The 14,586-nt window shown below is 41.9% G+C and overlaps 1 protein-coding gene across 3 annotated transcripts in view; it reads right to left on the bottom strand.

The window, feature by feature from the left end:
- Positions 1–14,586, bottom strand: part of Cep41 (centrosomal protein 41) — a 40,717-nt gene that overhangs the window by 6,979 nt on the left and 19,152 nt on the right. Inside the window, exons 2-6 of one of the 3 annotated variants that reach the window (XM_075953577.1) lie at positions 12,688–12,780; positions 10,776–10,823; positions 6,602–6,663; positions 5,533–5,602; positions 363–507 (exon numbers count right to left, since the gene is read on the bottom strand). In XM_075953577.1, coding sequence (XP_075809692.1) covers positions 363–507; positions 5,533–5,602; positions 6,602–6,663; positions 10,776–10,815 — 317 coding nt within the window. In that variant the 5' untranslated portion in view covers positions 10,816–10,823; positions 12,688–12,780. The remainder of the gene's footprint in view (positions 1–362; positions 508–5,532; positions 5,603–6,601; positions 6,664–10,775; positions 10,824–12,687; positions 12,781–14,586) is intronic. The other 2 variants (XM_075953575.1, XM_075953576.1) reach the window with 2 other exon arrangements.

Raw genomic sequence — 14,586 nt, forward strand, 5'->3', positions numbered from 1 at the left:
ATTTTGTGGCACTGAGTCTTTCTTATTCTATATAGGACAATATAAGCTTCAGCAGACAGGGCAAAATTCATACTCAGAATAAAAACATAGTACCTGAAAAAGCTAGACCCTAACTAGCTCACATGTAGAAGGGCTGAGAAGAATGGAACCAAGAAGTGGAAAATAATACACACCTGTTAACCCACTCTCACATTAGCTCAGTAAGAAGTGAAAAGGGCTCAGGTAACATTTAGATAAAAAGGAAGAATGTAAAGGGCTGGGATTAAAATGTAGGACGTCACTGCTGCCAGTTCCGTTTCAGGTACGCCAATCACTGAGATGGGCCAGAAGAACACAGAGTAAATGCTCGGATCCACAGGTACCTCTGGAGAGTGGAGCGACTGGAGTCCCCTACTCCAGTGCTGTTGATGAACTGGACAGGACTGGGTGACTGCTCCCCAGGGCTCTCTTTTCCATTGGTCTTGGCAGCAATTTCAGCATCAGCATCTGAAGTCGTAGAATCACTGTCTAAAATTTGCAACAAAGAAATACAGGGCGGGTTAAACAACTCAGTGGGTGTAGACGCTTGCCATCAAGTCTGATGACATGAGTTTGATCCCTGGAAACCACATAGTGAAAAGAGAGACTCAATTACCTCCACGTGTGCACTGCTGCACGCGTGTGCCCACTCACGCACACCCACAAATAAATGCAGATCTTTAAAAAATTTAAAAAGAAGTAACCAAATGCAATCTCAGGATTGGAATTTACCTATTAGGTATCTCCACTGATACAAAGCAAAAAACAATTGTATCACTATTGATGAGTTATTATTCTAAAAGTTGTAACACAGGGAGCTCTCAAAATGCAGCAAAATAAACCCCAGGAGTTCCTCAAGACCCTTTCATATTGAATACCAAGTGAAAGCTATTTCCTAAGATGTCATCTGCCCCCACCCCCACCTCAGCTGAGGACAGAACCCAGTGCCCTGAACTTGGTAGGCAAGTGTTTTACCAGCGCTAAGCTCAAAGCCCCTGTCACTTTTTGGCTGTATTTCTATTTGCTCTGCTGGTACAAAGAGGACAGTGAAAACTCTAGCACTCGGGAAACGCGGGCACAGTTTTCCCTGTTGCGCATGCTCTCACAGTAAATACTGAAGAGTGTCCTCATAAAACAATGATTCATCATTCCCATCACCTCTCACCTTGAACCGGTGTGGTGACTCACGGCTGCAATCTTAGCACTTGGGAGGCTGAGGCGAGAAGACTCAACTGTTTGAGCCAGTGAGTCCCAGGCCAGCCAGAGCTACAGGGTAAGACCCTAGCTCAGAAAGAAGAGCAAACTGATTCTCTAGGTGTTTGCCTTTGAGTAGTCTGTGTGATGCCAGGGTGGTTTTCTAGATACCCATGTACGAGGAAATGTCAGGGGTAAGGATTAGAATGCTTGCTAGGCTGTGGCAGAGCCAGACATTTTTGCCGCAGGCATTTTTTTCTTTGCAAGAAAATCTGGGTCCTTACTTGCATATTTGGAGACGTTGTCTCTATGATGAATTGAGGGAGAATTCTTTTAAAGAAAACAGTTGATGGTATTTCTTGTCAGTGGCTAAATTTTGAAGAAAACCCAGACTTTTGGAATCTGTGTTTGGCACCTGGAGGTGAAGCATGAAGAGCCCTCCCAACACACATTGGACACATCTGATTTCCATGTCAGTCAAATGACATTGGACAAACAAGCAGTGCACGGCGTGAGGCTGCGCACAGGCAGGAGAGGCACTGAAAGCACGAGGCCGACCAAAGGGCTTTGACACAACAGAGCGGACAGTCCACTGAAGTGGGTCAGAAGCCAGACGCAACAACTGGCCACACGGGCTGGCCAGGCCTGTGATCAGCAGGAGGACTGCGAGTTTGAAGCTAGGCTAGAAAGAAGGGAAAGGATGGAGAATAAGGAAGGAAAGAAGGAAGGGGAGGGGGAGCAAAGAGAAGGAAGAAAGGGAAAGAGGGGGAGAGGATGAACCAGCTGATGGGTTTTATGTAGTATCAAAAGAAGTAGAAACAGCTGACTGAAAGGGTTAGTGAAATACCCCTCCCTCTCCCAGCTAACTACAGGTCCATGTGAGTCAGATTTGCTTCACAGACTTCAACCCAAACAGCACATTGCACTGACTGAAAGCAAAAAGCAGATATCAGAATCAGCTGTTGTCTATTAAAACCGACATGAAAGACACTTACAAAATACTCAAAGCCACTTGGTAAAATTCTGGGTTGGAAATTTAATGATTTTTTTTAAAATATGAAAGTATGTTTTTATGGGTTGGGGATAAAATTCAGTGGAAGAGCATGTGTTTAGTATGCACACAGTCCTGGGTGTGAGCCCCAGTAACCCCCCCCCCCATGCACTGTTTTTGTTTGTGATGGGATTACAATTGATATTTTTATATTTGGCAATAAATATTGCTTAAATTCTCAGGTTAAAATTTAAACATACCTGGCTGGGTAGTGGCAGTGCATGCTTTTAATCCCACCACTCAGGAGGTAGAGGCAGGCGGAACTATGTGAGTTCGAGGTCAGCCTGATCTACAGAGAGAGTTCCGGGACAGCCATGGCGACACAGAGAAACCCTTTCTTGAAAAACAAACAAAACTGGTTTTTAATATACTAAATTTGAATAAATACAGTTCACATATACCAGAGCTCTCTGGGTCTTCAATAATCTCTAAGAATATAGAATGGGAACGAAACAATGACATTAGGGGATTTTCTGTTCTAACAAATACAGTGAAAGAAGAAATAGAGGAGGCTTAACTACTAAAAAAGACTAAAATTTAATTTGTATATGATATAATATGCCTAAAACTTCAAACAAATACTAGGATGACATGGACAAACAAACCTGAGGTTATGATTTAAATGCTAATAACCATACAGAACATCTTTCTTATACACTGATTAGAAAACATGGAAAAGATCTCATTTACTATAACTGCAGTGATTAAACATTCCCTAGAAATATAACTATAACTATAAAGATCTATTCAAACCCTTTAGGCCCCTTAGGCTCATGCAAAACTTTATTCTGGGTCTCAATGAAGCCCTCAACGAAGAGGTACCATTTCTGGCATGTTCCTGATTAACTGCCCTCCAGCCAAACATGTCAGTCCTTAATTCTAGTCTCATTAATTAATTATAAATAAGCAAAGAGTTCTTTCTCACCATTTTCAGTATTATATTTGTTACTGTTGTATAAAGATATAAATTATCCATAGTGCCCACAAAATCAATAAGAAAAAAAGATGGGCATTGCTTTAGAAAAACAAAATAGGAAACAACATACAAAAATATTTTTAAAAGGCAGAGGCCCAGTAAATGAATGTATATGGGGACATGCACATGCATATATACACAGCTCAATTTAATTATCAAAGGAATTAAAAAATAAAATGATTAGATACAATTATTTTATCCATCGCACGAGCAAGTAGTTTCTAAGGGGTATTTATTCCATTTTAGCAGGAAGGTGTTCCTGACAGGAATGCATGTAGGTCACAGCCACGCCGCGATGGTGTGGGAGTGGTTTCACCTTCGACCATCTGTAGCGACTGCAAGGAACAATGAGACTCACATGCCTGTTTACATGTACAACGTGGTGTCATTTCATCACAGTGACACAGCACATAAAAACCACCATGCTCAACAGTAGGATAGTTAAGGTATGTCCCAAAGATAGATATACAAGAACACAATTTTTAAAGTCATGTTTTTGAAGTCTGTTTAATGACATTGGAAAATATGCATGAAAAAATGTTAATTTAGAGCTGCACAGAGCAAAGCTGCACACAGAGAGCATGCATTGTAAGGAGGAAGATGCAGAAAAATGGACCCAAATATTGACACTCATTGTTATCATTTTCTTCTTTATATATTTTTACCATCCTGAGACATTTTTAAGTCAGGAAAAAGCATTAACATTGTAAAAGGAGGGTTTTGCATTCTTCAAGGTAACCAACAAATGTTCAGACACAGCTTGTTCTGAAGCACCCCTGACTGAGCTGTTATCCGTGTGGAGCCCTAGAAAAACACTAATGTTACTCTCACATTATGGCGTCCTATTTTACAAGAGCCTATTTTGCTGTGCAAATTTATCTCAGAGGAGAAAATTGCATGTGCGCATATGTTCTGGTGCAGCAATCTCAACAATGAATTAAAGGCCAAATCTAGGTGCTCCTATAACCCGGTTAAAATTGGGAGCGCTTGTATGAGGAGACTCAATTACCTCTGTTACAATGAACCCTTCTTTCTCTGCCGGGTGAGAGGCATCTGTCAAAGATAAATTCCTGTCGTTTTCAGATTCTCTTTATCCTCCCTAACAAAAACCAGCCCAGTAAAATGACAGCTGAGTTGCACAAAACCAGTGTGCTCAGACTTCCTGAGAACCTTGTCTTGAAATCAGAAGTTAAATTCCTGGCCTACATCAACCTTAACAAACACATTACTCTTTAGTAAACAGGCACGCATTGATTGCAGGGTACTTCAGGATAAAATCAAGACCCGAAGTCTGTGTATTCCTTTCATGAGTGTACAACTAAACGGGTTTTGTTTTGCAGTTGGTATTTAAGCAAGGAAATCTGGAGCCTTGCTTATCTTTCTGGCCTTATCTTCCACCCAGTGTCTACTCGTCCCTGAAGACCAAAACCAGCCTGGATTACCAGATTCCTGGCATACACATTGTCCTTTCATGTCCATGCCTTGCTTAGGCTCCTCTCCCCCATAACTGTGCCTGCCCCTTTGAGGCCTACCTAGTTCAGATACCTTCAGGAAGCCTGGTTCGGTCTAACTGGAAAACATCCTTCCTTCCTGAGAACTCCCGTGGCATCTCACGTATCTTCAAAGGAACTCTGCAGAGTCCCTTGGTGATACAATGAGAAGAATGCTACTGGAGATTTAGAGTGGAATCCCAGGTCTAATCTTTACTAGATATGCCAATGGGGGCTTCTCCTGATGCTCGGGCTTCTCATCTCTGAAATGTACCTTCCTTCCTTCCCATTTTTGAGAATATTAAACAATAAAATTCGTGTGTAACAAATGATTGCTGCCTTCCAGCAATGACTCCTATCACATGTAACTTTCAGCACTGTAGCATTCTCCCATCACACACACACACACACACACACACACACACACACACACACACACACACACACACCTACAAACCCTATGGGAGCAGAGGTGTTTTCTCAGCTTTCTAGTCTCTTACCACTGACTTCTGTAACCTGTGCATATGCACAAGACATTAGAAATATTTTCTGGAAAAAAAGGAAGTCGTATATTCAAACATCTAAAACATTGAAATTGTGTGTCAGAAAATACGTGGTTTTTTTTGTTTTTTTTTTAAGAAATGAGAATAATTAGGCACCAGATAGCATTTCTCTATGAGTAACTGACTGCAGACAGCTGTATCAATGGCCCAATTCCCTGTAAACACACCAATACACGTACAGGGTGAGGACTTTCACCACTGGCCAACCTGCTAGTTTCCGACATCCTCAATTCTTATTACCTTCAAGCCTTTGAATCTCCTCAGCTGTCACTTCCAGTGTTTGATCTGACAGGGAAGCAACTTGAATGACCTGATAGAAAAGAACGAAACGTGTTGATGTGCACATAGTTTTGCTTTAAACACAGGTGGTTCTGTCTTTTAAAAAAGACTGGGCAACTCCAAACATCAAAGCCATCTTGTCTGAAGCAGCTGTAGTGTCCTGACTGGCAAATCTTACTGATTTCAGGCCTCTTAATCATTAGGGTGCTAATTACACCATGAATGAATGTTCCAGAAAAAAAAAAACAGAAACTCACTCAAAACTTTACACACAAACGGCACAAGAAATAAACAAGTAAAGACGCATCATAGTATCAATACAGAAACCCCAGGGATCAGTTCAGATGGGAGACGTGATAAGAGTTTACATGTATAGAGACGGAGTCAGCACAGCATAGTGTTACTTGAAAACATGTTACTGACTTATAACAACACAGGATGGTGTGGACAGGTCTCCATACGATTGGGAAATAAAGGGAATTATGAATATGCTGATTACAGATTGTCTGTCTTAACACAGTGATGATTTTTAAAGCATTGTCCATAGAGCCCGAAATCTAACTTGCATCAAGGAACCTCTTGTTTGGGGGTCACAGAGACACCTTGTCCATTATTTTTTAGTGAAGGGAGAAAATGCCTTGCTTGAAGTAAAGAAATAGCTCACAGCAGAGCAGTTCAGAAAGTTCAGAGACACAAAAAGGAGTCATTTGTTTTAAAAAAAATTCAATCTAGAATTGAAAATGTTAGATTCTAAATGTTAAGTGTACAAAGTATAATAAAAATCTAAATCACAACTCTGAACATTAAAAATAGAATGCAGATGTATTTATTTCATGGAACCCCTATTAAAGAGAAAAGTTTCATGCCATCCTTTTGTGAACATCACCCCCATAGACACCAATTCATCCCCTTATGGTGAAATAGGAAGGGCCAGAAGCTTCTCCTTGCAAGAAGACCCCGAGATGCCCAGAATGCTCATGTAGAGCAGTACAGACTCGCCTTTAGTCCAATAAAAGATCAGCAAACTTACCAGCTGGGCAAAGGTGGTAACTTTCAGTCTCTTGAAAAGTTCGTCTTTTTTGTATCTGTAATCTGAAAAAGCAGAATACAACACACACTTGTGAGGGTTCACTGTGGGCTCTGGGCTATTCGTTCTAGTTATCAAGTTCTATGGTGTCACTTTCAAGTTCTGAGTGTGCTTTCATACAAGATCTGATCTTCGAAGGGTGCTCAAGGAGGCAAGGTGGGGTTTTCAGCGCACCCCTGTGCTTGGCCACTTAGAGAGCTGTCCTTCCACTAAGTTGTCTCCACTACGGCCATACTGTGTGGCGTGCATTCGTGGGAGCTGCCTCAAGTCCTTTTTAGAACAAAGGAAGGGTTAACTGTCTACATTTAACAGAGGATGATGGAGACTCGGAGTTGCCTCGGGCCACACAGCTGGTGAGGCGTCTCTACCCTGCTCTTCTGACTCTGACTTCAATGACAGGGATTGTTTTCCCTGTGGTTGTAAACTGTGCCAGAGACAGGAGACATCGTGTGTGTGTGTGTGTGTGTGTGTGTGTGTGTGTGCTGGGTGTGAGGTGATGATTGGGCCGCATGACTTGGTAAGTGTTTCTTTAAAGACTCAAGTCAGCCAGCTTTCCACGAGGACGGTTCTGGAGGCTGCTGCACAACAGGACACACAGCACAACTGTAGAAACTGCGCACTTAAAAACGGGTTGGTGGTAAATTATGTTTTTACCAAAAGGAAAAGAAAATCAAATAAAAACCAGACTAAATAATCTGTATTCACTCAGCATCATCTTTATAGTTTTGAAATATAACTCAAATGTGTGTGTGTGGGGGGGGGGTGCTTCTACAGTTATAGCAATGGCTCTTTGCTGTTTTTGGTTTGCTGTTGTTGTTTTGGTTTTTGTTTTTTGAGACAGGGTTTCTCTGTGTAGCCCTGGCTGTCCTGGAACTCGTTCTGTAGACCAGGCTGTCCTCGAACTCAGATATCTGCCTGCTTTTGCCTTGTGAGTGCTGGTACTGAAGATGTGCACCACCACTGACCATCAATAGCTCTTTGTATGAGTCAGGCATGCTAGAACATTCTGTAATCCCAGCAACTGGGAGGCAGAGACAGGAGTTCCCAAGTTCAAGACCAGCCTGAAAGAATAGCAAGATCTTGTCTTCACACAAAGAAAAAGATATCTTCAGAACACATCGGACAAACATTAAAAACCAGACAATCTCACTTTCCAATATCTGCTCTGAAGATTCTCCCCAGAAGCTCACTTCCTGAAAATTTTCTAACAATGATGCTAATTTTAAAGCTTGCATTGTTGAACTCTGCCCGCCTTTATCCTTCCTTCCTGTTCATGGTTTTTACACTGGTGCCCAGGGCTCCTTAAAGACTGCCTCATTATTTAAGAATTACTAAAGGTTAGCTGGATAATTGCCATGGCCTTCACAGAATGTCTCATACATCAAGATTCCTAGCAACAAAGGAAAGGATTAAAGGTGTTTAAGATTATTTACTTGGTGTTACTAATCAGTTCCATGAATTCCCCAAAAAACTCATCACAAACTGGATGGTTACTTTGGAGGTTAATCTAAGCTTGATTTACCAAATATTTTAATAATTAGAGTCAGGAAATAATAATACCTTAAAAACTAACCATCTGTTAAATATATTACAGCTCTTTCTTGCAGAGAATTAAAACTCTGTTTTAAAATGTCTTGAAGAGAGCAATTTGGCAAGTAAACTATTATTTCTAGAAAGTTCTTAGAGTAGCTTCTACTGAATAAAGTAAGTTAATAAATGTGCCTGGCTGCACACCCCAGCAGGCTTAGTAGAGCCCTCCCAAGAACAAGGGAACTGCTATAGTAGTGCCCTCAACACCAGCCTGCCCACCTAAAGAAATTTTTTGTAAACTAAAATAGCGATAAATTAGACAATAAAAAAGCCAATAGCTTTCAAAGAGCTTGTATTTTGACATCTATCCATTGGTATTTCTTTGGTATTGTTACATAGCTTGAAATACCTGTAAGTTAAACATGTGCACACTAAAATCCCCTGTGGCTAAACAGAGATGGTACCACACAAATAGCAAGCTTTGCTGTAGCATGCAGAATATCTTTTGGACAAGCCCTCGGAACCCACCACATATTGCAGCCTGGGCACAACATACCTGGTTCTGGTTTAGGAGGAGAGCCATCCGTAGGACTTTCTGACATTATTGCTCAGAGATAAAAGATCAAGCCAAAGTCTTATGTGGAATTTTAAGTTGTATAAAAAAAGACGACTTGGACAACTTTGTCCGTCTGTCCTCGCAAGAGCGAACACAGCTTTAAGAATGGAGCTTCTACTACTTGGGCTCCTCTCGGAGTCTGCAGGAGACAGACTATCCCAGCTCAGACACACTATCAAGCTTGGCTTCTCCAGTGAGTCCAGGGGCTGAGTTGGCCTCTCTTGAGTTACTGGAAGGACAGAGACCTGACTATCTAGGATGTCTCACACTAGGCCCAACTAGTGTCATCTAACCACCAGGTCCCAAGAATAGGCTTTGTCAACGGTCAATAGCAGAGAGCATCGCTTTCCCCAGGTACAGTGCAAAGAATGTTCAGGTTACAAAGGACTTCTGCATTTCCAGGGCTCTGTTAAAATGTGCTATTAGCAAAGAAAAGGAGGATGAACTCACAGAGGAAGACAGATAAAAGAAAGTAACAGAACAAGGTTTGTGACTTCACAGACAGACGTGGCATCTGAGGTGAGGCCAGTAGAGAGCTGGGTCTAGGATGACAGGAGACAAAGCAGCGTTCTCCTCCACGTAGACCGAGAGAACACTTGCAACAGAAAGTGGGGCGGGGCAGCTTCTGAAATGCAGGCGCCAAACCAGAGTCTAAAGTGTTTCTTTGGGGATGAGCACAAAGCATCAGATGGAGGTGAGAGGAAGCCCACGACTTCTAAGGAAGGAAGGAAGGAATATGTTCAAGGATTCAGTTCCAAGAACGGTTCTATGTGGGAGATAGTCTCTATTAAAGTTTAGAGGCTCTGGAAGCCACATTGTACTCTTAATAAATGTTTAAAGCAAGGTTTAGATCATCTGAACGGACTAGATCCTGGTATGGACATGTGAGCTGACACCTCGCTTCAAATGGAAGGGAGCTGAAAGAGGCCACAGACCCAAACTGAAGCAGGCCGTGACAGCAGTATGGGTGAGTGAACAAGATTTCGTTCATAGTTCAGAAATTTAGCATGTATATATTAAGATAGATAACTGACATCATGCAAAATGAAAAAGAATGATCTGGTGACATTGTATTTATTATTTAATATTGAATATATAATCTAGGATGTCTATAGACCTGGGTCTTCTAGTCGGCTGCAGCAAATAAAGAGGGTAGAAAGCTGCCCCAAGGCCGCATCTACTGTGGGTTTCCCTATACAGCACAATTCAAATGGGACACCCTCGTTTTAACTTAAAAAGGTCTGTTGTGTCAAAAAAAAAAAAAAGTTCTGATGTATTTCAGAATTGTAATTTCTCTCCCAAGAAGATGCATGTTCGCAGAGTCAAATCCTGAGCTGGGTAAGAGAGCCTCTTCCTATCAGCCAAATACCCTGGCCCTGACTTCTCTAGAAAACATCTTCTTTAATTCTGGCCTCAGCATGTACATTTCCTATCGACTGGTTTTAGATACAGATTTAAAAAACAACGATTCTCTGTGAGGGCAATGCATTCAGTTACCAGCCAGATAGCTCTGCAGAAGATTAGCTTCTAAAGGGATCTTCATGAAATATGGTTTTTAATTAAAAGAAAACAGACTGCAATGAATGGCTAATGTGGAGCACTGAGGACAAGTCAGCTTCCCCAGACCTCCTAGTCCTTCATGAACATTCGCCAATGAATACTTATAAGACCATTATGAATAGAGCTATTATTACCCTATCTCAGGTATGGACCAAATAAGAGGACCGAGCACTAGAATAAAAGCCCAGAACCACTGCAGTATGACGGAACCAGAAGCCTGGGTTCTAACATGAAAATTTCCTACAGGATGGACTTTGAGCAGATACGGGGGTACCTGGTGTCTCCAAGCACCAGCAGGCTCACCTGACCCCCACAGCCCTCCACGCATGGCAGCTGTAGAGTGTGGCGGCCAGCTGACAGATGACTACAGAGTTCCATCATTTCTCCCAAGCCATCAAGAGTGGTACTCACTTTTTTTAATCTCTTCTAGCTTCTCAATGTATTTGGTCATACTGTTACCTAGAAAGAGAAGACACGTCTTAGATATGCTTTACTGTTGGGAAATGGGTATCATCGTGAAATCAGGCTGAGAGTGAGCACCCCCCAGTTCCTCTGTCCTGTCACCAGAGAACGCGGGACAACAGGCATATGAGCCACGTGTGGTAAACAGCCTTGTAGATTATGCGGCATCAGCTAAAGAAACGAACCAGGGAAATGCTCTGGCCCAGGGTGTTTACTGCTCTGGTCCAGGTGTACTGTCCCAACCAGTGCCCAGTCTCAGGCAATACAGATGAGCGTTTACAGCCTTCATTCCCTTGTATTACCCTTTTAGAGTCAGAGGTTTCTTCCTCCTCATATCCCCCAAAGCCTTTTGTGGTTAGACATACAGGGGAAAACGAAGAAAGAAGCAATCATCGTTGAGTGTCTAAAATCTGCCTCTGTGGCTGCCCAAGCAACTCTTTCCACTGCACTTTGTCTCTGTGGCTTCCCCTCCCCGCACCGTGTATTCCACTATTCATGCTGATGCTGCAGCCTGAACCAGACCACACAATCTGGGCGCCAGTGTCCACCACGGACTTGGTGTGCTGGTGTGCCCACGGAGCACGCCCGGCCCTCGTGCTTTACGGTCTGGTTCTACAGTACTCAGCCCTAGCCAAGGAGGTTTGGAGCATTTTCATGCTTTAAAACCAGTCCATGATCATTTGGTTTCCAAATGAATTAAATTCTAGCTTTCAAGCCAGGGCTATTATTATTTTTTAAACTGAGTGTGCTGCAATTTGATTTGATTCAACATGGCAAGTTCTATCTTACACCTAAACATGGTAAAAGAAAAACATTAAAAATAATTTCTCATTTCTACAGTTTTGCTACTCTTTAGACCTTGAGATTCAGCCTGACTTCAGATCAAAGTAACGCTTTTAATGAATGACAGTAATTCTGAACTTTCTTCATGTTTGGGTCAGAGACTGAGAGAAAAAAAAAGTCCCATTTTAAACTCCCAAATGTATTTTCAAAATAACACCATACTTAATTTGTTATTAAAAATTTACCATGAATTCAGCATAGAATAAACACTCACTATTTTAGGTTTATTTTTAGTTATTATTGTTTTGTCTGTTTTTATCTTAGGACATACACTATCAGGATAGGAAGGGTGCAGTGCACCCCTAAACTCAGATGGTATCCTTCCAGAATCTGAGAGAGAAATCGGGGCTGTTAAGGAGGCTTGAAGCCAGCTCAATGGGCCCTGCCTATGTTTCAGAAGACCCTCCCAAGTCCCCAAGAAGCAGACAAGAGCCAAATACAATGTGTTTTAAGAGCTTTGGGTTTTTCTTTCTTGGGTCAAAGCTTTCTTCCTCCTTTTGTGGGAAGGATATACAGAGGGAGAGAAAGAAAGAGCCAATACTCCTTAAATGTCTAAAACAAGCCTTTGACCTGCAAACTGACCCAGGAATTCCACAGCAGAGACCATCAATTCTTCTGATCCCCACCCTCTCCCTACTGCAGCTCTGAGCACAAGTGAGGACTTGCAAACCAAGGTTTGCTGTTCAGCATCTTACAGACTTATTCTTAAAACACTCGACACACGAGCCCCAGTGACAGGTCCCTTCCTGTGTCTCCTACACCGTGTGTGGCTGGAGCGGCAGTTTCTTTAGGTTTCGGGGGAGCTTCAGGCGATTTAGTCAGAAGACTGGGAGGGGAAAAAAAAGAACCCTCATCAATTTGCCCAGCAATGCAGCAACTCACCAATTATTCGAGGATTAGCATTCCCACCCTCCCAGTTTCTAGTATGGTTCACAGAACCACCTGGCTTTTCCACTGCTGTTTTATTGTAACTGGAGATTGAGCCCCAGGCTTCCTGTATGCTAGGCAAGGAGTCTACCTTAAGTGACAATCAAGTCCTCCTGTGGTTTGAAATGCATTGTAACTTGTGTTCCTTCTTTGAGCACAGGATCATTTTGATGCTACAAATTTCCTGAGGAATGGAAAACAACAGCCAGCTCCACTGATTTAATCTCTTACTAAAATATTGTAGTCACAACTAATACTGTTTATATTAACAAAGTATCTAAAATTTATATATGAATGTATGTATTTTTTTAAATTTCTGCAGTGCTGGGGATTGAATCTACGGCCACAGATGTACTAAGTAAGTGCTCTATCACTAAGCGATAGCCCGCCCTGAAAATTAATCTCTGCACTACCCACACTTCCTGTGGGTTTGCACAGCACCTCGTCTTACAGCAGCAGGCCTCCGGCAGAGCCTCTGGCAGAGCAAGGGCTTCGCCACCACCTTTGCTTTTCATACTGAAGGCAGAAAACCAAAAACCTCTTGCTTTTGTTTCTACAAATACTTGGCAAAATTATGGCCAAATCTAAGAGGACGAGTAACAAAAGGCTGTTTTCTTTATAGACATTCACTCTTCCCCCGGTATGGAGGAGAAAGAGCAGAGGGTGTCTACTCTGCTTCAGCTGCAGACGGAGACAGTAGGAAGACTCCCCCGGCCCTTTGTAAATGGTTTGAATAAGTATGAAAAGTGGCATTTTATCATGCATTATATAGTGGTGTGTCAAATAGGGACTTTGTCTTAATACATCTAATTGCAACAAAATGACTGGAAATGGACAAACTTCATAGGCCATTTATATATAAGCATGTCTTTTTATACCAAAGGAGCCTGACAAGCTATCAGAGAGCTAATCTTTTAAGACTTTTTGAAATCCAGTATTATTGCCAAATTTTCCTAAATCAGACTAATTAAAAAACCAAATGAAGCAAAATAAAAGCTGAGCGGCTGTCCACTGCCCAATACTGGATTTGAGTTCCCAGCTCTAGGAGTGAAGATGCCAGCAGCTTGCTGACTTTTCATGGCTAACCTTGTGCTCCGCCAGCCTTCATTTTCTAGTCCCTGCACTGGCTTCCTCGCAGGAAGTGTGGCCTTTCCCTCCCCTTACTCCTACAGCAAGCGGCTTGCCTCTAACAAAGCATATATCACTGACTAGACTGCCTTATCTACCGTCTTCTACAGAAAGCCCAGGGCTATTTATCTGTGCACATCCACACATAAAATCTTTATTCCTCTGTTCTAGTGTAGGAGACACTAAAAAGACATTAGCTGGATAAACATACTACAAAACTCTACCATTTGAAAAGTCCTTAGAGAAAGTTATTTTGTAATGTAAATCATCACATGCTGATTTGCCTTGCGTTTCATATATATCCGATCTCCTGATTTCCTTTAGATGATGTGCAACTTTAATGATACACAATTACGCGACAGAGTACACATAGGAGCCATCGACTCAGGCAGCCTAAAAGATGCCTAAGGTGATATTTAGTTTCTACCTTGTTTACCACTGAAGTTGCAATGAAAGATATCTAACAAGAGTTCTACAATTTGAATCAAGAGAAAGAAACAACTCAATTCTATCAGTAGCCCCGTGCAAAGACAGAGTACAATCGATTCACGGAGTGACTCTGCTTTGATTTTTTCCCCCATTGTGTTCCTATAATTTAATAACGTTATTTGTACTGAGCATGTAACAAAAGCAAATGATTCTGAGCAGCAGTAATCTAGAGAGGGCAAGATTTATAAGGCAGGAATTCAGTTGCTAAGAGACAGCTCCACGGCTTTATTTTTTTCTTCAATATTTCCCTCCTCTATGGAGAAGTTCTTTTGGCTCAGAAGGAGCAGGAAGCGTGAAAAGAGGCACAGTGGTCCTTTGTTAACCCAGATCAGTTATACGTGGGTCTACAGCTTTCTGGTTTGTAAAAGCCTTT

Source organism: Microtus pennsylvanicus, chromosome 19 (genome assembly GCF_037038515.1).
Source record: "Microtus pennsylvanicus isolate mMicPen1 chromosome 19, mMicPen1.hap1, whole genome shotgun sequence".
Classification (NCBI taxonomy): Eukaryota; Metazoa; Chordata; class Mammalia; order Rodentia; family Cricetidae; genus Microtus; species Microtus pennsylvanicus.